Here is a 23,154-nt window from a genome sequence, read left to right as displayed (position 1 = left end):
CCACATCCCAACGCTTGGAGCGTGCCAACTCGGCACAAGGGTTATCCTGCGCTAAAGGCACCTGGAAAACAGCAGTTGCGCAGACTCCAGGGCCATGGCCAGGGGCTCAGGGTCTCCGGAGGTGAGGCAGAGACCCCAGCTTTCCCAAGCCCCTGCCCTCCTTGGTTGGCAGGGGCAGAAGGTGCTGGCAAGAGGGCAGGGGGGATCCGCAGCAGGCATCACAATGACGTCGTGCCCTTGGCCTCTCGAGGTTCAGATACGACGTTCGGTTCTCCCCAAATCCCCCACCCTTCCGGAAGGCTCCGTGGGCTCAAATACTACGTGGGGGGAGTTGCTCCACCCCTGTCAGCCTCAGGTTTCTTTTTCTTTTTTAAATAATTATTTTATATATTTGAAAAACAGTTACAGAGAGACGTAGCGCCAGAGAGAGAGAGGTCTTCCATCCGCTGGTTCACTCCCTAAATGGCCCCAGTGGCTGGAGCTGGGTCAGGTTGATGCCAGGAGCCAGGAGCTTCTTCTGGGTCTCCCACATGGGTGCAGGGGCCCAAGAACTTGGGCCATCTTCTGCTTTCCCAGGCCACAACAGAGAGCTGGATCGGAAGAGGAGCAGCTGGGACTAGAACTGATGCGTTGCAGGCTAGGGCTTTAACCCGCTGAGCCACAGTGCCCGCTTCCATCCAGGTTTTCTCGGCTACAAAATGGCCACACTGGCAGAGCTTGCCCCGGTTAAGTCTGGCGGGAGGAAACGGAACAGGAAGGAACGTGTGACGCGGGCACTGTTGTTCTGGCGGGGGTGAGAACAGAACACTGGGTCCTCTGATTCCCGGGAGGACGGTGCAGTCAGGCACTGCTTCTCGAAGAGCCAGATTACTCAGCACACGAAACACACGCTTGGGGGTGACTCGGCGCAACTGAACGGCTGCTGTCCAGACTGAACACGTCACGCAATTTCACCACCATCGTGGGCGAGTGACACACCGGATGCGACCACTGCCGCCGCCTGGCAGGCTCACAGGAGCCCTGCTCCGTCGCCAGCTTCCTGCGTTCTCTGCGGTGTCCAGCAATTCCCAGGGCCTGGGCTCCGAGGCACAGAGGAGCTGCGTGTTTCGCCTGGCAGGGTGGCTGTGGGGGGCTGCAGGGGGCACACTCTGGGCCCCAGGAGTCCAGGGGACGGCTTCCCCCAGCCCTGCACGAGCTGGCAGGCGCCCCAGCCGCACCGCCACTCGCCGCCTCGAGTTACTGCTCGGTTTCTAAATCACCGGTGTGGACGGCAGTAATGACAGGATCACAGTGGCAGGCGCGGGGCAGGGCCTGGCTCTATTTCTGATCCCGCTGGGGTCTGGGGCCCGCTGTGACTCACCGGCCGCTTCTGTTGCTCACAACGCTCAGCAGGAACAGTTCTGTTTCATGTGTTCTTCTGCAGTTTTTTTGTGAAAAAGATTTATTCATTTATTTGAAAGGCAGAGTTAGAGAGAAAGAGAGAGAGAGAGATCTTCCATCTGCTGGTTCATTCCTCAAATGGCCACAACAGCCAGGGCTGGGCCAGGCTGAAGCCAGGAGCCAGGAGCTTCTTCTGGGTCTCCCATGTGGGTGCAGGGGTCCAAGCACTTGGGCCATCTTCTGCTGCTTTCCCAAGCGCGTTAGCAGGGAGCTGGATCTGAAGTGGAGCAGCTGGGACTTGAACCGGCGCCCATGTGGGATGCTGGTGCTGCAGATGGCGGCTAACCTGCTGCACCACAGTGCCGGCTCCAATAGCACAGGTTTAAGGAAAACTTTTTGAATGTGATTTTCGGGCAGAATCTTCCAGAAAGCCAACATCTTTAGGCTCAACTTGAAAACCCTGCAGTGCCTAGGACATCAGTACCAGGCTTCTGCTGCAGCTCAGGCACGCAGTTCCCCAGTGAAAGTCACTGACCTCGACTTTGGATGGGGTCTCTTCCTGGCCGTGAACTTGAGTCCTCTGGGCACATGAGACCCCCTGTGTCCTCCCCAACCCAGCACACAGAGGCAGCAGGCCGAGAGGACAGGTGGGCCATGGCAGCAGGGGGAATGCCCACATGACCCCTTGATCCCTCCATGCGCGGTTTGCTAACAGTCCTAAGAGCAGTCAATCGCCCACCAGGTCCCAGGATGGCCCGGGAGTGGGGTGGGCTGGACGCGGCCATGTGCTTGCCCCTGGAGCCTGTTAGCGGGGCCCCTCGTGGACTAAGGGGTCTGCGTGGCCGGGATCAAGTCTGGGATCCTTGGGAGAGGGTCAGCCCAGACCGTCCAGGTGGGACGACAGGAGAGGGGAGGCCTTGGGAAGAGGCAGGCAGGGACTGGCGTGTGGCGTCAGCAGAGGCACAAGTGTCGGCGGAGATGCGGGGGGTAGGTTATCATCCTCGTGCAAGAGAGAATTCGGGTGTGACACCGAGGAGCAGCGGTGAGCAAGGCGGCAAGGCCTAACAGGGCAGGGCATTGGTCAGGACGGACGGGCACCTCCCCAGACGGAGCCAGAGCGCCCAGCCGTTCGGCCTGGGAAGGCGCGGCTCCAGGGTATAATGCAGAACACACCTGGGAGGCTGGGCAGGTGGCCTGGGAACGAGCTGAGAGCTGAGCGTGCGTCTGTATCCAGATTGGGGCTTTTAAGGGAACGGGGTCTTGTTCTTCCCGCCGCTTCTCCTCCACCTCCCCCCTCCTCCCTGGACAAAGGGTTTGCTGAGTGTGTATGAGGTGAGGTTCCTCCCAAGGTTTCAGTCCTCAGTGCTATGGGGCTAGGAGCCCAGCAGGCAGGGGCAGCGGCTTCCCGGAGGGTGCCTGCCTTGGGTTTACTGCCCAAGGTGATGAGGCTGGGGATGCTTTCGGTGCTGAGCCAAGCTCTCCTGCGAGCTTTTCTTTGGGGGGAAGCTGGGGGCCACCTGCAGAGTTACCAGGCCATGGGCAGGACTCTGGTGAAACACTGGGCTGTGTGCCGGCCGGCCGGAGGCTCCTCCCACACGCACAGAGGCCACTTTCTGATTCCTAACTTCCTACGAGTGTGTGGCGGGTGCGAGGCTTCCGCGCCCTAAGCCCGCGAGACAGCAAGCGCCTGCCGTTCCGAGCCACCTGCTGGTGGCTCCTTCTCGCTGTGGCCTTGGGAAGAAACACACTTGGGGTTCACATCCGTGCCTGGATTCTTTCTGAACTTCACCCCCGTGGGAACTGACACCAGTGGGCTGGGCAAGCACACATGGAGCTCCTTCTCGCGGGATTCAGTGTTTCTCCGGCTAAAAGGGTAGCAGGTGTACACGACGGAGACCTGGAACTGCATATTATGGTAAGATGATGGCGCGCCATTAAGCCAGGGCCACAGGCAGATTCCAAAGCTCTGTCCTTTGCACCTCACTGGTTTGCGGGACCAAAACTGAAAGGCTCCCAGGTTTTAAACTTCTGGGACACGGCAGGGCAGACCCGGCCTCAGGTGATGGGCTGCCTCAAGATGCAGGCACGCGGGAAAGCTCGTACAGAGGGCCCTCAGGCCAGCGTGCAAGGCAGCTAGGAAACAAACAGGCTGGGTGTTCAGACTCGGCTCCCATTCCCGATACCTTCCTACACACATGCAAACATCCCCCCCACAAAAAAAATGTCCCAAATCCCAAACAGCCATGGTCCCAAGTGTTGTGGATGAGGGAGACTCAACCTGTTGTCCCAGCACCTTCTGCGTCTTGCCTTTGCTGTTCGGAGCTAAGTCCCCCCCCCCCCCCCCCTCCGGCTATGACTGATCACTGAGGCTGGATCCAGGCTTGTGTTTGACAAACACATGACGAACATCCTCGCTCACGTTGTGCACACACAGCCACGGCAGCGTGGTGGAGCTGGGAGCCGCCACGTGCCCTCCCCCAGGGTCACCTCCTGTTTTCCCTGTCACCGACCCATGAAGCAGGAGCAGCTGCGGACGCCTGAACACAGGCCCGGCCTGTCAGACGGAGCCCCGTCTCTGACGAAGCCCGGTCACGGCTCGGACGCCTGCACCTGCTCCCTCCTGACCTTTCCTGCAGACTCCAGAGGACAATGACAGGCGGTGCCCGCCCCAGCCTCCCTTCCTCCACTCGGTCCCCCGCCACCAAACAGCCAAGGTGAGCACACGCTGACACAATGCAGGAGTCGGAGCCGGTCACTCTCCTGTGTTCAGCCCTCCTGGAACCTGCAGATGCCCGGGATGGAGCCCTGGGCTGTGCCTCCAGGCTGAGGCTCCACAGCAGGTCTCACGCCAGCCTGGAGCCCTCATTTTTCTTAGATGGCGAGAAAGAGGGCGCAGAGCCCAGGGGAGCTGGTGAGGGGGAGGGGCCAGGTCCCACCCATAAAGGCCCCCTGCACGCACCTTCTTCCTTCCCTGCCCCAGCCCCAGCCCTCCCCCGACACCCACCTGCTCAATTCGATGTCTGGAGTCCGTCACTGACCCCACTCAACCACCAGGAGCCCCTCTGAATGACAGCGGCCTGTGGCTCTGCCGTCAACACAGGGCTGCGGTCTAGACTGGTCCTCGCCCCTGCTCCCGGCCCCTCCCTGCCAGAACCTGGCACACCAGTGTCCCTGTCTGCCACCTGCAGTCCCCAGCAGGTGCCTAGGGGACCCTCCCGGGGGCCCCGCCTCCTGCTCCGGCTCCTGGCCGTCCCCTGCCCCCTTCCATCTGGGGAGCACCCTCGTCTGCTCTGACGGCTTCAGCCACACATTTGTGGCTTCACTATGGGCCGCAGCCTTCCCAAGGACAGAGTGCGGGTGGACGGGTGGGCCTCGGCACGGGCCTCTCTGTCACCCCCAGCCCTCTGGTCGTGGTTGCTGAGGTGACTCAGACCCCATCCACACAGCTTCGGGGATGGCCCCGTGAACCCCGCGTTACGTGAGGTCGCCGGCACCTGCCTGTGGCACCTACCCCCAGGTACTCCGTGGTCAGCAGCTTCTCGCCCGAGAGCTCTCCCAGCTGGGGCTGGATCAGCTCGTCCTTGTCCAGGTCGGCCTCCATGGCGTCGTGGTCCTCCTGTTCCAAAGGAGACAGCGGTCAAGCCTCCGGACTCCCCGCCTCCAGCCCTGGGGGGCTCCCCAGAGCAACGCCGCTGTTCCCGGGAATGAGCAGGCCTCAGGCCAACCCCAGCGGCCGGCAGGACTGCGTTTCTCAGGGTCTGGGTGCTCTGCCCCTGCCCACCCTGCTCCTGGAGAAGCCAGGGACAAGGCCAGCCGAGCCCTCAGGGAGCCGTGAGGTCTGGAGTGGTTCGAGACGCATGAAAAGCTGCCCTGAGTCACAGCAGTTGGAGCCGCTCTCTGCTGCGTCCAGGTACCATGTGGACAGCCACGTCCATCAGGCTATGGACACCTGCGAAGCACCTCCACCCTCGGGCCTGGGCGATCCCACGTGCCTGGGATGTTTGCCATTCTTGGGGGACAGTCAGTGGTCCTGCTACTCCCAGGCTCCCCGGCCCCCCGCAGGCTGCACGCCCCACATAAACCAACTGGGGAAGGGTGGGCGGGTCAGCAGGTGCTGCCTCCTCCCCGCCTCCTCTCACATCTGCAGCCCTGGGGCTGAAGGAGCCAGAAGTCAGCGTGCAGAGAAAGCCCCCCAAAGGCCTAGGAAAGGGGGTGCACAACACGACAGAGCAGCTTAGAAAACCACCCCCGCCCACAGAGAACACTGTGACCCCACTCCACTCCAGCGGGGGGCTCGGGGAGGGGGGCCAACACTCCCAGCTGGGGACATCAGAGGAAGTCCAGGCCTGCGCCCTCCCACCCCCTCCTCCCTGCAGGTGGCCACGGGAGGCCTGGGGGGGGCTCTCGAATTCTCCCCACCCCCAGTCTGGTGTCAGCGCTGCCCAGCCTGGAACCTGGACGTCCACCCACACCTGGCCGTGACAAGGAGGCCCTGCTCCACTGGCAGAGCAGCGAGACCTGAAGAAACCTGCTCAAACCGAAGGTTCCACAGGATTCCGTCCCATCCTACCCTGAAGCCCAGGTCCAAACACACAAACACGGGTCATCTCGGCAAGAACCGGGAGCTCTCAGACTCGGCGACAGGGCACACGGCAAGAACCGGGAGCTCTCAGACTCGGCGACGGGGCACACGGCAGGAACCGGGAGCTCTCAGACTCGGTGACAGGGCATACGGCAAGAACCGGGAGCTCTCAGACTCGGTGACAGGGCATACGGCAAGAACCGGGAGCTCTCAGACTCGGCGACGGGGCACAGGCAGGAACTGGGGGCTCTCAGACTCGGCGACGGGGCACACGGCAGGAACCGGGAGCTCTCAGACTCGGCGACAGGGCACACGGCAGGAACCGGGAGCTCTCAGACTCGGCGACAGGGCATACGGCAAGAACCGGGAGCTCTCAGACTCGGCGACAGGGCATATGGCAAGAACCGGGGGCTCTCAGACTTGGTGACGGGGCACATGGCAGGAACCGGGGGCTCTCAGACTCAGCGACAGGGCACACGGCAAGAACCGGGAGCTCTCAGACTCGGCGACAGGGCACACGGCAGGAACCGGGAGCTCTCAGACTCGGCGACAGGGCACACGGCAGGAACCGGGAGCTCTCAGACTCGGCGACGGGGCACAGGCAGGAACCGGGAGCTCTCAGACTTGGTGACAGGGCACAGCAGGCACTGACGTCCTGATGGCAGGACGTCACAAAGAATGCTTCAACGAGCAATTAAAAATTAAAAAAAACAGGAAGTGTTAAAACACAGAGAAAGAAGAGGAAGCAGCCCAAAGCAAACAGAAGGAAGGAAGCGAGAAACAGAACGAATGAAAACGAAAACAGAAAAATAGAGAGAACGGAGGAAACCGAAGTCGGTTCTTTGAACGGATTGATAAAACCGGCAGCCCTCTGAGGAAACCGACAAAGAGAACGAGAAGACGCATCGGCCAGGGTCAGGAAGGAGACAGCACTACAGACCCAGCACACGAGGGATTACTACAGACCAACCCCACACGCACACCTGACGCCCTCGGCTAGTAAGGAAACAGAATTCATATTCAAAAACTCAGGCCTACACGGTTTCTCTGGAGAATTCTACCAAACTTAAAAAATAAATAGATGTTAAAAGTTAAAAAATACGTATATGTGACAGGGAGGCACACGGTGGGGGGAGCGCCCCCACCAACTGGTTCCCTCCCCAGATGCCCACAACACCTTTGGGCTGGGCCGGAAGCTGGGAGACCAGGTCTCCCACGTGGGTGGCAGGAACCCATTTACTGCTGTCTCCCAGTAAGCTGGAGTCAGGAGCTGGGGGTGGGTGTGGACCCCAGGCACACGGCTGTGGGATGCGGTATCTTAACCACAAGGCGAAACGCTTGTCCCCCAACCAGGATTTTAAAGAAGTACATCAATTCCAAAACAGAAAAGGAGGGCACAGTTCCTGATTCACTGTATGAAGCCAGTGTTACCCTGGTACCAAAACCAGCCAAAGATTGTACCCAAAAACCTGAACATCAAAAATCCAAAACCTCTCTCATGAATGTGGAATAAGAATCGTTAACAAGGAGGAGACTACAGCAATACATTGAAATGCCATAAATGCAATACATAAAACACCAGTATATTCAGTATACCATGGTCCAGCGGTGCAGACAGGCTCCACAGTTATGCTATTTTAGAAAAACAGACTCATTGTGAAATTGCACACTCTGAAGACCCCCAGGAGCACACACTGGGATTCACGGAGCAGACCCAGACGTCGGGCGTGGTCTAAGGACAGCCAGCTCGAGACCCATCATGCAGCGGGGTGAATTCACGCCTTTAGCTGTCGACACACCGTTTCAAAGGGGGGAAAATCAGAAACTGGCTACAAGAGGGATAAGCTGATTTTTGCTGATTTTCGTTTGTAGGGGGAAGTGTGGTAGCGTCAGAGGAAGCAGGGGGCAGAGGTTACCGTGGATGGCGTCGGAACAGCCAGCGCAGGCTCCCTGACGCGGGGTCCTCTCACTCACACACAGAAGCCTTGTTTACACACTGTGATCCGGGCGAAAACCAGGTGTTTGCTGTGCAACAACAGAGCTCCACCGCCCTTCTCACCACCGACAGAAGCCAGCTCTGGCTGCTGCAGCCCACCAACTCTTTTTATTTTTAGTATTTATTTATTTATTTATTTATTTTGACAGGCAGAGTGGATAGTGAGAGAGAGAGAGACAGAGAGAAAGGTCTTCCTTTTTGCCACTAGTTCACCCTCCAATGGCCGCTGCGGTCGGTGCATCTCGCTGATCCGAAGCCAGGAGCCAGGTGCTTCTCCTGGTCTCCCATGGGGTGCAGGGCCCAAGCACTTGGGCCATCCTCCACTGCCTTCCCGGGCCATAGCAGAGAGCTGGCCTGGAAGAGGAGCAACCGGGACTAGAACCCGGTGTGCCAGTGCTGCAAGGCAGAGGATTAGCCTGTTGAGCCACGGCACCAGCCTATTTATTTTTAAAGATTTATTTATGTGAAAGGCAGAGTTAGAAAGAGAGAGAGAGAGAGAGACAGAGAGAGAGAGAGAGGTCTTCCATCTGACGGTTCACTCCCCAGATGGCTGCAATAGCCAGAGCTGTGCCAGTTGGAAAACAGGAGCCAGGAGCTTCCTCCAGGTCTCCCACATGGGTGCAGGGACCCAAGCACTTGGGCCATCTTCCACTGCTTTCCCAGGCACATCAACAGGGAGCTGGATGGGAAGTAGAGCAGCTGGACTTGAACTGGTGCCCATGTGGGGTGCTGGAGCTGCCCTAACCTGCTGCACCACAGCAACGGCCCTATGAGAGAGGAGAGAGATCTTCCATATGCTGGTTAACTTCCCAAATGGCCTCAACACAGGCTCAATATTTAAAGCTTAATTATTGGGGCCGGTGCTGTGGTATAGTGGGTAAAGCCACAGCCTGCAGTGCCAGCATCCCATACAGGCACTGGTTCAATTCTTGGCTGCTCCACTTCTGATCCAGCTCCCCACTAGTGTGCCTGGGAAAGCATCAGAGGATGGCCCAAGGGTTTGGGCCTCTGCCACCCACGTGGGAGACCTGGATGAAGTTCCTGGCTTCTGGCTTCGGCCTGGCTCAGCCCTGGCAGTTGGGGCCATTTGGGGAATGAACCAGTGGATGGAAGACCTCTCTCTCTCCCTCTCTGTGTGCCTCTCCCTCTCTGTAACTTTTTTTTTTTTTTTAAAGATTTATTAGGCTGGCACCGCAGCTCAATAAGCTAATCCTCCGCCTGCAGCACTGGCATACCAGGTTCTAGTCCCGGTCAGGGCGCCGGATTTTGTCCCGGTTGCCCCTCTTCTGGGCCAGCTCTCTGCTGTGGCCAGGGAGTGCAGTGGAGGATGGCTCAAGTGCTTGGGCCCTGCACCCCATTGGAGACCAGGAGAAGCACCTGGCTCCTGGCTTCGGATCGGCGAGATGCGCCAGCCGCAGCAGCCATTGGAGGGTGAACCAACGGCAAAGGAAGACCTTTCTGTCTCTCTCTCTCTCACTGTCCACTCTGCCTGTAAAAAAAAAAAAAAAAAAAAAAAGATTTATTTATTTGAAATGCATTTTTTGATAAAGAGCATCAATGAACCCCACAGCTAACACAGACTCCGCAAAGACTGCACACGTGCCCCAGAGGCAAGATCTCTACTCTTGCTATTCTTCTAAAAAAAAAAGTATTTGAAAAGTGGGGACACACACACGTGCACACACACACACACTTTCCCATCAGTAGATTCTCTACTCAAAGACCCACAATAGCAGGGCTGGGCCAGACCAAAGCCAGGAGACCGGAAACCCATTCATGTCTCCCTCACGGGTAGCAGGACCTAAGTACTAGAGCTAGGGCCTGCTGCCTTCCAGGCGCACGCGGGCAGGAAGGAGCTGGGTTCCGGAGCAGAGCCGGGTCTGGAATCCAGGTGCTCTCATAGGGAACGCAGTCCTCCCAAGCGACAGCCCAGCCGCTGGGCCAGACGCCTGCGCGCTGGCAGGAGTTACAATCACATCAACGAGACAGAGTTCTTAGACATGACACCAAGAGCACGATCCATAACAAGAAAAATCTGACAAACTGGATTTCATCAAAAAAAAATTTTTTTTTTTAATTGCTCTGTGAAAAGACCTTGTTGGGGGGGGTGACAAGAAAAGTCTACATTCTGGGAGGAAGTAATTGGAGCCCACATATCTGACAAAGGAGTGACATCTAAAATATAAACAGAACTTTCAAACTCAACAGCAAAAACCTGGAGCAATCTAAGGAGAAACAGGGCAAAAGGCATGAAGAGACATTTCCCCAGAGAGGGTCTCCACACTGCAACAGGACATGCGATGCCCCTGGCCATGGGGGAATGCAAATTCAAACCACGGTGAGCCATCACCACGTCTCACACGTCCCTAAGAATGGCTAAAAGAAACACCCGTGACCCCACCCAGGGCTGGCCACAGTGCAGGGACACTGGCCAGTCCACACAATGTTGGTGGAAATGTAAGATAAGGGGTCTTCAGAAAGTTCATAGAAAGTGTGTATTTTGAAAAAACCTAGGCGGGGATTTCAAAGATTTTTTTTGCGCTAAAATAGACTTATGTTTTACTTCTATTTTTCCGTGAACTTTTTAAAGTGTCCGTGCACAGCCACTCTTGGAAGACAATTTGGCTGTGTTTAAAGAGTGAAATATGCATCTACATGCAACCCAGCAATTACACGCCTGGGCTTTTATCCCAGAGAAATGAAAACCTACTGGCACACAACCCTCCGTCCGTGAGTATTTATAGCAGCTTTATTCCCAAAGGGCTCAGACTGGAAGCAACAGACATCCTTCACAGAGAAAACTGCGGGGGGTGGGCGTCTGACATCCTGCGTCCGAGTGCCTGGGTTCAAGTCCTGGCTGCTCCACTTCCAATCCAGCTCCCTGTTAATGTGCCTGGGAAGGCACTGGAAGACGACCCAAGTACTTGGGCCCCTGACACCCACGTGGGAGACCAGGATGAAGCTTCTGGCCTGTGCCTGGCCTAGCCTCAGCCAACTGTGGCCATTTGGGGAGCAAACCAGAGCAGGAAAGATCTCTCTGTGTCTCTCCCTCTCTGTGACTCTTACAAATAAATAAATAATTTTTTAAAATTTCTTCTCTCTAAAAAAATTTAAAAAATAAAAACCAAGATGGGGCCAGCGCTGTGGTGCAGCATGTGAACACCGTGGCCTGAAGCGCTGGCATCCCATATGGGCGCCGGTTCAAGACCTGGCTGCTCCTCTTCCTATCCAGCTCTCTGTTATGGCCTGGGAAAGCAGCAGAAGACAGCCCAAGTGCTTGGGCCCCTGCACCCATGTGGGAGACCCGAAAGAAGCTCCTGGCTCCTGGCTTCGGATCGGCACAGCTCTGGCTGTTGCAGCCAATTGGGGAGTGAACCAGCAGATGGAAGACCTCTCTCTCTCTCTCTCTCTCTCTCTCTGCCTCTCCTCTCTCCGTGTAACTCTTTCAAATAAATAAATCTTTATAAAAAAAATAAATAAAAACCAAGAGTAACTTAGCAAATCCTGGCACCCCCGTACCACAGAACACTGCTCAGAAATGAACAAGAATGAGACACACACGGACGTAGACGGCTCTCAGGGAATTCCTCTACGTGAAGAAAGCCAGTCCTCACTGGCTGTGTATTTGGATTTCCACTCTTGAAACGGCAGAACTGTAGAAATGAAGAACAGATTAGTGGTTTCCGGGGCCAAAGGCAAGTGGGGGTGACGCCGGGGTCCTTCTACGAGGGGTCTCTGTGGTGACGGGAAGTTCTGGATCTAGGACGCTTCGGAGCTAGTGTCTGGGCGGTGACAGTTCGTGTGCTGTGGCTTCACGGGACGTTACCGCGGGGTGGAACCGGGCAGAGGTCTTTTTCTTTCAAAGATTTATTCATTTGAAAGGCAGAGTTACACAGAGGGAGAGACGCAGAGCGCTCTTCCAACCACTAGCTCACTCCCCAAATCGCTGCAACGGCTGGGGCTGGGCCAGTCCAAAGCCAGGAGCCTAAACTCCATCTGGGTCTCCCACGTGAGTGGCACGTGACAGCTCTGCCAGCTATGCCACAAGGCTGGGCCCTACACAGGATTTTTCTGTATTACTTTTATTTATTTATTATTTATTTTGTTTTTTAAAAAAGATTTTATTTGAGAGGCAGAGATACAGACAGTGAGAGGGAGAGACAGAGAGAAAGGTCTTCCATCCGCTGGTTCACTCCCCAAATGGCCACAACAGCTAGAATTGGGACGATCAGAAGCCAGGAGCCAGGAGCCAGGAGCTTCTTCTGGGTCTCCTACATAGGTGCAGCTTTTCTTCTACAGCTTTTCAAGGCCTTAGCAGAGAGCTGGACCAGAAGAAGAGCAGCTGGGACTCAAACTGGCGCCCATACGGGATGCCGGTGCCGCAGGTGGAGGATTAACCTACTGTGCCACAGTGCTGGCCCCTCTGATTATTTTTAACAATACATGTGAATCGGCCGGCGCCGCGGCTCACTAGGCTAATCCTCTGCCTGTGGCGCCGGCACACTGGGTTCTAGTCCCGGTCGGGGCACCGATCCTGTCCCGGTTGCCCCTCTTCCAGGCCAGCTCTCTGCTGTGGCCAGGGAGTGCAGTGGAGGATGGCCCAAGTTCTTGGGCCCTGCACCCCATGGGAGTCCAGGAGAAGCACCTGGCTCCTGCCTTCGGATCAGCGCGGTGCGCCGGCCGCAGCGTGCCAGCTGTGGCGGCCATTGGAGGGTGAACCAACGGCAAAAGGAAGACCTTTCTCTGTCTCTCTCTCACTGTCCACTCTGCCTGTCAAAAAAAAAAACCAAAAAAACAACAACAAAAAAAACAATACATGTGAATCTACAAAAGGTTATCTCTGCAAGTTTTTAGATAAGAAATCTGTGGTGGGGGGGCTACGTCCTGGGACCCCTGGATGTTCAAGTCCCTTCGGGACAGTGGTACAGAAGCTGCACCCTCTACTCCCCGCCAGGGCTTCCGTGGGCCCCAGCATTGTCCCTGCAGGTGCAATCTTGAAGAGCAGCGCAAGGTAGGCCACACCTCCCCCCGACTGCGGAAGCCGAGAGCAGCCCAGCTCTGGCATCGAGAAAGCAGAGGGAGCGCCCAGAGGGTGGGGGGGAGGGCGGCGGCGGCAGCGCAGCCTGCAGGGTGGAGCGCCAGGCCGAGGTCACCCCCACAGTGACCGTGTTCCCTGGGATCGGCCTGCCCGGCCCCCCGGCTCCTCGCTCACCCAGCAGCCTAATGACTGTAATTTGGCTGCTCTGAACTTGCCGACAGGAAGGCAGGGCTCTAATCTGTAAACATGAGCTCCCTGTCTTCATTTCAAGGGACCTCAGGTCATTCCGGGTGTTCCGGTCTTTGGCGGGTCCGTTTCTGGGGGATGCGAAGGCTCCGGCTTGGGGGCTGGGGCTGGGTCCTGGAAGGTGGGGCCGCGTGTCCCGGGCTGCCGCAGACTCTCTGTGCACAGGCTGCACCCCTGGTCACCTGGACGGGGCTACCTTAACGACTGGGGACTGCACCATTCTGGGTGTTCTGCAGAGGCCGGAAGGAGCCGACTGGGAGGCAGGTTCCAGACCACGCGGAGTCTTCTCCAGGCTCCCGGAGCCCTTGTTTGATGTCCCCCCCCGCTACTGACCCTTGAGGGACCCCCTCGTGCTTCCACGGTCCTCCACATCCTGGCTCTCACACTGACTTGGTGTGGATTCGACTGATTACGCCTGTTTTTCTGGTGTGGAATGGAGGCCTGGCGAAGGGACAGTCCACTGTGGAGGCCCAACCTTGGGTCTGGAAGGCTGGCTTTTCAGTTCGGGGCACAGCACCGTGACTCAGCCCAGGGGGCCTGCGGGAGAAGCCCATGTCTGAGGGGCACGGCCACACCACCCAGGGCCTCCCAAGGGCTCAGCGTCCTGCACCCTCCACAGTGGCACTCTGGGGTCCAGGGCTCTGGCCCTCTCCCTTCCTCCTCTGTTGTTCGATCCCAGAGACGTCCCCACTCTTGTCCCACCCGGAACACGGGTCACAGTCACAGTGCGAGCCCAGGGTGCGCTCCCGCCCGGCCTGCACCCGCCACGCTGGAGTTTCAGACTTCCTACAGGCCGGACCCCAGGCTGCACTCTGCCTGGTTATGTAAGATGTGGGCCGCGTGGACTAAAACAGCAACATCTCGGGGATCAAACAGCGTGTGTAGGATTATTTCAGGAAAAGGACGGCTCCTGGGTGCCGCGGGCGGGGGCTCTGTGGTCTTGGGGAGAGGCAGGGCCGGGCAGGCTCAGGTTTCCTCTCTCTTCCAGGGAGGCCGGGCTGGAAGTGCGCATGTGAATCATGGCTTCTCCAGGCCTGGGTGACCTGGCACTTCCCTGCCAGGAGGCAACGTGAAACCCGAAGGAACAAAGCGTCCACATTCCACTGCACCCAGAAGCAAACGCTCTGCGCGCTGTGGCTGACCCCAGCTGGTGCCAATGGCAAGGGCACAGGTGAGACCCACTCACCAGCAGATCAACCTAGGCGACAGGACAGTGAGAGGGTCGTGGGGAAATGAGTTTAAACAAACTTATTTTGGTGCAAAAAAAAAAAAAAAAAAAAAAAAAAGGAAATCCATATATAGTTTTTTCATAAGGGGCATTTTCCATGAACTTTTTGAAGACCCCTCATGCTACCAGTGCTGTAAGAAGATTATGTAGGCGCCGGCGCTGTGGCACAGCAGGCTGAGGCAACACCTGCAGTGCCGGTGTCCCATATGGGCACCGGTTCAAGTCCTGGCTGCTCCACTTCTGATCCAGCTCCCTGCTGGTGTGCCTGGGAAAGCAGTGGAGGATGCCCAAGTGCTTGGGTCCCTGCATCCACGTGGGGGACCTGGATGAAGCTCCTGGCTTCAGCCTAGTCCAGCCCCAGCGGTTGCGGCCATTTGAGGAGTGAACTGGGGGTGGAAGATATCTCTTTCTCTCCCTTTCTCCTTCCAACTGCACCTTTCAAATAAATAAAATAAATCTTAAAAAAAAAAAAAAAAAAAAAGCAGCCAGCACCTCACGCAGCGGGTGGGAGGTACAGAAGGCCCCGCCAAAGGTGACATTGGGGATGGCGGGCACTTGTCCTTGTTTTTGGTCCAAGTGGATTAAGGCAGCGCTGGACCTATATGGACTCTGTGAGCTGGGCAAGCCCAGAGGGGAGGCGGAGCTCCAGTGATGGCTCGGGCATGCCCACTGTGACAGGCACCTGCTCCCCCAGGGTCCATGGGGAGGGGCGCTCTGCGTGGTGGTAGCGGTCACCCCCCCCCAGGGCACACATGAATTCCACGTCAAAGGACACAGTATCTTGACACCTACGTGATTCAGCAAAGGGGGGGGGGGGGTGATGAATAAGGAAATGCTCCAAGAATAAATGCCTCGTTAGGGTGAGTCTTAAATACCCTTGTTGGAGGAATTTTACTAAAATTACTGGCTTTTATGCACCTGAGCGGAATGCATCAGTTTACTGGAGCTGGGCGATAACGGATTACTCCCAGGCGCTGAGAACAGCCCAGAAAATGGCACTGGGCCGCCACGAATTGAGATGCTCTAACCCCGCAGCGTCCCTGTGGCCCGAGATACGTAATACTCCAGACAAACCGGACCCTAAGCAGAGCCACAGTAGACCCAGAGCGCATCGAGGACGCCGATTTGCCAGATAGGAGGCGGGAGCCGCGTGGGCCCCAGGACAGGAGCCAGGGTGCTTCCCACCTGGAATCGGCGGGAGGCTTCCACGAGCAGTTTAAACCTGAGACTGCTTCTCAGGGCGTTCAGCTGTGGAAACAGCAGGGACAAGCTCCAGGTGAGGTGGCCGGCAGTGTGCACCCCGGGGGCCTGTCCTGCAGACGGGAGAGGCCGCTCTCCACACCAACTTCCTCTTTTCCATGGACAGGTCACAGGGCAGAAACCAGGGAAGCCCTAACACCCGTGACTTCCCTCACCTTCCAATCGGTCGCTTAGCTGCTTTTTTCTGACGTCTAAGCAACAGCGGGGAGATGACGACAAAGGCACCCGGGAAGGCAGTGTCTCCTCAACACAGTCACAAGAGAGCCCTGCGCCAAGGGGCTCAAGAAGAAAACCAAAGACCTGAAGACCTGAAGTCCAAGCCAGGGGCGTGGCCTCCTCTCCAGGACTGGAAACGATACCCCTGACACCAGGAGAAAGCCCCACTGCGTTCTGCGATCCTGGGATGAACCCCAAGTCTGCACAGGAAAACACAACTCAGGAGCCCTCACAGGCCGCCTGGTCCTGAAGGCCGGCCAGGGACCAGCCTGGCTCTGGTCCCCCAGCCCGCCTTGCACCCCTGGAGGGCCTGGCTATGCCCCGGCCTCGGCTCTCTGGCTCTGACCAGGAGGCACCAAAACCTCTCTCTGGGCAGACATCGGCTTGCAGGGAGCCCGCCTGCCTCTGGGGCAGAGGTGCATGGAGTCCATACTGCACCCATGGGGGTTAACTGACCACCACCTGGCAGAAAGGACACAACACCCCCACTCGAGACGAGAACACTGAGGTGGCGCCAGTGGGCCCCTGGCCACGTGGGGGTGAGTGGTGGTGGGCGGTGGGACCCCACCCGAGCCTGCGTCCTGGCGTTCAGGACCAGCCACTCACAGCCCGGACACGCAGCAGGTATCAGCCTTTTCTGAGGTCGCTGTGCTCAGCCCGGTCTGTTCGGGGTCACCTTGCGCTGGGGACAAGGACATGGACGGCATGCTGATCAGATGCACGCATGACTTGAGGCAAGAATTTGACCCAAGACCCCAGCGACGCCTCCGAGCAGAAGTCAGGGAGGCAGACAATGGCTCAGCCTCGTCTCCCTGGCTTTTCTGCAGCGGCCTTACTCCACGTAGCTCGGAAGGGACCCAGGGACACCGTATGGAAGCGAAGGGTCACTTGTGGCGTCCCCTGGGGCCTCAGGTTCACCCGCATTCCCGTCACAATCATTTCCTCGGGTTCACAGATGCAGAAATAAAGCTAAGGTGAATGGAAATAGACAGGCAGGCTGAGGTCTTACTGAGTATGGTTTGAATACCCCTCCCGCCCCCGCCGTGCAACTCAAGATCCCTGCAGACGGGGAGCAGGTGAAAGCGGCGGTGGGTTCCGCCCAGGTGGCAGGACCTGGCGGAGAGGCCCCCGACTCTCCACTCAGCGCGGTGTGAACGGGGGAGACTCACACAAACACAGGGACGGGGACGGGGACGCGGCTCGGGGAGCAGCACAGGAGAAGCCGCACGGCCTGTCCTCACGGTGCAGCAGGATGACTTGGTGTGGGTAAACCCTGGACGTGCTGGGCGCAAGAGGCCAGCTGGCAGAGGAGTCACCAGACACGGGGCCGCCCGGGGAACGCTAGGAGCCGTAAGTGACAGCGCGGACCGGCTATGGAAACACAAAGGTGGTGTCGAAGCCGAGCCCTAGCGGAATTCACGCGGCAACTTCAGGACAGTGGCTGATGCCAGGGCAGGCGGGCAGGAGACGGGGCAGGGACAGGGCCACACCCGGCTGTGATGTTACATGTTGTACTTTCTGGAAAGTCCCCAGTGTGCCCCAATTAGAAACGCAGTGACCACGTCCCTGCGTGATGCAAGCCGTGCTGGAAAAGGCGGTCTGGGGCCGGTGCAGCGGCTTAAGCCTCTGCTTGTGACGCCAGCATCCATGTCAGATCACGGCTCCAGTCCCGACAGCTCTACTTCCAATCCAGCTCCCTGCTGATGGCCTGGGAAAACAGTGGAAGATGGCCCGAGTGCGTGGGTCCCTGCCACCCACGTGGGAGACCCTGATGGAGTTCTGGGCTCCTGGCTTTGGCCTGGCCCAGCCCTGGCTCTCGTGAATCAGCTGATGAAATCTCATTCTCTCTCACTTTGCCTTTCAAATAAATAAGTAAATAAATCTTAAAACAAGAAGAAGGAGATGGTCTGGTGGCCACCTGCAGGACCGGCTGGGAAGGGAGGAAACCGAAGGCCGGAAGCCAGGGCGGAGCCGGATGTGGGCCAGAAGATGAGAGTGGCTTTCAGATGGAAGACAGCGGGGGCCTGAGGGAGAGGGGCTCACGGCCAGGCCCTGCGACAGTCCCCACACACTCCAGGTCCACCTGCTGCACGGGGCCAGGGGCCGACACTGGCACTGCTGCTCTACTCCTCAGCCGTAGGTAACCGGCCCACCTGGCAGGGCCCCGTGTGTGGCCGGTGGCACTGGCTAAGCCCAGGTGCCAGGTGCCAGCTCGGCCTAGGACTTCTGGGGCCCCAGGATCAGCCTCACCCACCAGTGACGGCAGTCAGTAAACGGGCGAACGCAAGAGGAGTGCAATGCTACTCCTGACCGATTACCTCCAACAGCTCCTGTCCTCCCTCAGAAGAAACGCCCAGGGCCTTCCCAAGGCCCCGGGGGACCTGACCCCCTGCCCACCCCCTCTCCATTTCTTCTGCCTCCGCCCCAGGGCACCGACACGCGCTCTTGCCTCTGCCGGCCACGGCCGTGCCCTTCAGAGCGCCTGTCGCCAGTGTACGCCATGTCTCTGTTTGCCTACGCGTGTCAGCTCTGCTCTCTCCCGACAGAATGTCTTATTTGCTCACTTCTACGGCTCTGTTTCTGCCAACAAGAACACCAGTAGGTCAGGCCACGTCCCTCTACAGACATCAACCACAAGAGGTGATACGCTTACGAAAAACAATCATTTCAGGACACCGGCAAACGACCTCTGGCAGGCAACCGCGTGGAAAGGGCTCACTCCCTGGGCACGCGCCACTGTGCGGGGGCGGAACACTGGGCTTCCGGCCTCCCTGGCTGGGAGCCCCTGCCTCCTGCAGGCGGCGCGACCCCCGTGAGAGAGTGGGAGGGGGCCTGAGACCTCGGCATGCCCACGCATTTCTGAATGACTGTGAAATCAGAGATACGCAAACACATGAAGCCCGGGGAAGCTTGCAAACCTGCTGCCCTTGGTAAACGCGGTTCTCAGCCCACATCCTGTTCAAGTGGCAGAAGGGGCAACCTTAGCGGCTTGAGGGGTCTGAACACAAGCCCCGCCCCCACGGCTGCCCCCAGTGTAGACCCCTTACTGCTGGGGCCAGCAGGGCACACGTCTCGGCCCCAGGGCAGGCGAGGGAACTGCTCGCTGAATTGGGGACCCTCAGAACAAAGAATCCAGAACCACCACCCGGCGTCACACCTACAAAGACCAGTTTTCCGCCAAAGGCACTCACGGTGTAGGATCGTAAGCTATCTTCCCCCAAATGTTTTCTGGTGTCTTTCAGATGGTTCGCTCAGAGACCCTGCGACTCCGAAGTCACAGGAATGGCTCTGAAAAGTGTCTTTTTGCCCCAGGGTACTTTGACAAGTGCACGGTGAAATCTGAAAGCCGTGCCTAGTTTGTTCCCAGTAAGAGTTTTCCGTGGACTTTTAAAGGTCTGTTTACTGGGGCCGGGCATTGTGGCACAGCCGGTTAACGTGTTGCCTGTGACGCTAGCATCCCACATAAGTGCTGATTCGAGTCCCGGCATTAGCCCCCAGCTAATGCGCCCGAGACAGCAGCAGAAGGTGGCCCAAGTACCTGGGCCCCTGCCAGCCACGTGGGAGACCCAGCTGAAGCTCTAGGCACATGGCTTCAGCCTGGCTGTTGCAGCCACCTGGGGAATGAACCAGTGGCTGGAAGGTCTCTCTCTGTCTCTCTGCCTTTCCAATAAATGAACAAGCCTTTAAACAAAAATAACTGGTAAAATAAAAAAGATTTTCATATTGAAAGGCAGAGTGCCAGAGAAATAGGGAGACAGAGACACAGGGGGAGAGAGAGGTCTTCCATCTGCTGGTTCACTCCCCAATGACCACAACAGTTGGAGCTGGGCCAGGTGGAAGCCAGGGGCCAGGAACTTCATCCAAGTCTCTCAGGTGAATGGAAAGAACTTAAGTGCTTGAGCCATTAACAGGGGGCTGGATTGGAAGTAGAGTAGCCAGGACTGGAGTCGGCATCCAATACGGGACGCCAGTGTCCAAGCAGAAGCTGAACCTACACTGCACAAGGCCCTCCATGAACTTAGCAACAACAGTTTATTTTCATCTACTTGAAAGGCAGAGCGACAGAGAGGGACCTTCCGTCTGCAGTCACTTTCCAAATGTCTGCAGCAGCTGAGGCAGGAGCTCCGTCCAGGCCAACACGCAGGCCGTCACACGCCGCACTGCCTCTCAGGATGTGTTAGCAGGAGGCTGGGTGGCAGTGGAGGCGCGGGGGCTCACACCAGGCACTCCGGTACGGGACGCGGTGCTGCGAGCGACGGCGTAACTCGCTGCGCCAAGACGCCCGTCCCTCACCAGCACTTTGGAGGCTTCTGGATCATGTGGATTTCAAAATTTTGTGCAACAAAATAAACTCAGCTTTTTGTTTCATTCCTCCATGCCCTTTCTGATGTGCCCTCAATTCTGGTTGTTAACTGTGTGGGACGCCCATATCCCATACTGCAGCGCCTGGGCTCCAGTTCCTGCTGTTTCCAATCCAGCTTCCCGCTCGTGCACACCCTGGGGAGTCAGCAGGTGACGGCTCAAGTACCTGGGCCCCTGCCACCCACCCGAAGTGGGAGCCCTGGCTCCTGTAGGTATCTGGGAATGACCTAGTGAGTGGAAGATCTCTGTCTCTCTGCCTTTCAAACAAATAAAAACAAACAGCCACTCGGCACAGAAAGGCTGCGTGGGCGTGGCTGCTCCAAGGTGACTCTCCTGTGGCGTGCACGTGGCTGCCGCGAGGTGGCCCTCACGTGGCCCGGGGCCTCCTCCCACCCAGCAAGCACACAGGTCCTGTGCAGAGGTGAAGCGTGTTGTCTGCGGTGGCCCTGTGACTTTGAGCAGTCGTGTGGGGCGGAAGTGAGGCCCTTGGGGGTGTCAGCCTTGTGGGGCCTAGAACTTCCACCTTTGCCTTCTTGGAACTGGAGAGGTCCAGCAACTCACTGGAAGCCAGGGGTCACATGGAGGAGAATGGAGAAGCCCCACGGCTGGCCCACCTGTGAGGCCGCCATGCTGTCTGTGAAGCCACTAAGCATTTAAAACATTTTATTTTCATTTTATTTGAAAAAACAAGAGACAAGAGAGAGGCAGACAGACACAGAGAGAGCTTCCATCTGCTGCTAGCTCATTCTCTAAATGTCTACAACAGCCAGGGCTGGGCCAGGCCAAAGCTAGGAGCCCGGGACTCACCTGGGTCTCCCACAGGGGTGGCAGGAACCCACACACTGAAGCAGTCATGCCCTGCCTCCCAGGGCGCACATTAGCAGGAGGCCGGACTCGGAAGCAGAAGAGCTGGACCTCAAACCAGACTCTAAGTGGTGGCTTAACCTTAGTGCAAAAGGCCCGCTCAGCCCCTAAGTTTTGGGGGAGCTCGTTGGAATGGTTTGTGTCAGCCAGCAAAGGCCAACCTACACCCTTACCCACATAACCCTGAGCGAATGAGCAGGGCTCACGTGACCTGCGCACTGCACAGACGTCAGCAGTGGCAAGAACTGGAGGCGCGTGGTGGGCAGGCTTCCGGCCACTCGGGGGTGCTCCCTGGGCAGAAGCACTCCAGGACTTGGGCTGGGCCACTCTGGAAGGTTCTCCACAGGGAGAAGGCTCCGGCTGGAGCATGCACCCCATTGGCCAACCATTAGGGAGCAGCCTGCGTGTGCCAAGTGCTGCTCTGTGGATTGAAGACCCTCTGAGGCCTGCACTGAAGCTGTCCCTGGCCTGGCAGAGAGTAAAAGGCACCGTGATAGGCACAAGGCCACATCCAAATCAGTGCCGGAAAGCAGCCCGTGGCGGCTGCTACCTTTCTGTTGGCTCCTGCAATTTTTTTTTTTTTCTGTTTCAATGGAGCTCACTCTGCTTTTCCCTTTGAAAGATCTGGCTTACAGCTATGTGACCGCCCTGAGCAGCAGATTGGAGTTTAACCCTCGCACGCCGTGCCCGCAGAGGCTCACCAGGCGTGTCCGTGGTTCTGCAACACAGACCGCGGTGCCTCGCGCCCTGTGCTCGCTATCGGCAGCAGGTGCTTCCTTACCTTGGTTTTGCATGACCGACACGTGCAACCTTTCATACAGCACGTTGCCACACTGGGGGCTCACAAATAAAATGGCTCGGTCTGAGCCATCTCATCCCTGGGCCCAGACAGCCAAGACATGGAGTTGCAAGCAAGCTCTGGCCACCACACTGGGCGGAGCCATCTTGAGTTCTGGCCTGGGAAGGGACGGCAGGCCACACACTCTCCTGGTCCTAGAACCAAACCCAGATGTGAGGCATTTCCTCTCTGAATGCCCGGTGACGGCAATCTGAGTGGACAGACACAAACATACTTATCTGCTCAACAAAAACTGTCAAACAGAGCAGCGCACGTCGAGTGCTATTTAAGTATTTATCAGATAAGCTAAAAGCAAGAGATGTGCCTCACTACACCAAATGAACCCTATGCCATGTACCTGTGTTAATCGGCAAAAGCTGTGCGGTGCCCTGGTCTATATCATAAAACTTAGATAAGGGAGAGAGTAAGTTTATTGTAGAGGGTTGCCCTTTTTGGCATCTGTTTCCATGGAGACGGAGGTTGGACAAACAGGGTTTGTAAATGCCTAGGAGGCCTGAGGTGTTTTCAGGCATCTGATGTCTATTCCCATGGAAACCAGAGTGGAAAAGAGGGCAGCCGCCGTGAGTCAGCCATGCCCCCGTGGACGGCCAGCAGCAATGAACTCAGAAGCTGAGAAGGTACCAGAAAAAGGCGAAAGCCCTAACTGGGAAACACTGGTTCCTTTATTGACTCGGTTGAATAATGGAAAAGCCTGCGGTAATTCAGACATCAGACAGACGCTTCTCTGCTAACGGCGGGAAAGAGGCGCTTGGGGCAGTGCGCCCCGAGCCAGGCGGGCTGGCCGTGCTGGGGATGTCGGCTCTAATTCACCGAGGGCGGCTGGCACTGGCTCTGCATGGCAGCAGCCTGAGCAGCTTCAGGTGGGCCGTGCGACGGTAACACAGCTTTGCTTGTGGGATACAAGGCTGCATGGGGAGGCCCACTCAGGAGCTGTCTACCTCTGAGCCTGGCATCTGCTCCAGCCAGAGCCTCCCACACAGCTCCCCTTGACTCCAGCCCCAGCGCGCACACGACCTGCCCCAGCCCTGGCCAGCGGCGCCCACTTCTACTCACGGCATCCCCAGCCTCCCAGCTGCCTTCGGCCCCTCTTAGCTCCCACCGCGCTGCCTGCAGCCCATGTTGG

At 57.6% G+C, this 23,154-nt stretch overlaps 1 protein-coding gene across 1 annotated transcript in view; it reads right to left on the bottom strand.

Annotated features, from left to right (window-relative positions):
* ARMC9 (armadillo repeat containing 9) overlaps positions 1-23,154 on the bottom strand; it is a 121,557-nt gene that overhangs the window by 4,085 nt on the left and 94,318 nt on the right. The window contains exon 19 of the mRNA XM_062193393.1: positions 4,892-4,996. Within this exon, the coding sequence (XP_062049377.1) occupies positions 4,892-4,996 (105 nt within the window). The remainder of the gene's footprint in view (positions 1-4,891; positions 4,997-23,154) is intronic.

The sequence above is a fragment of the Lepus europaeus genome, chromosome 1 (assembly GCF_033115175.1).
Source record: "Lepus europaeus isolate LE1 chromosome 1, mLepTim1.pri, whole genome shotgun sequence".
NCBI lineage: Eukaryota > Metazoa > Chordata > Mammalia > Lagomorpha > Leporidae > Lepus > Lepus europaeus.
Note: the sequence above shows the minus strand (reverse complement) of the source record. Positions and strands in the feature narration are given on the sequence as shown.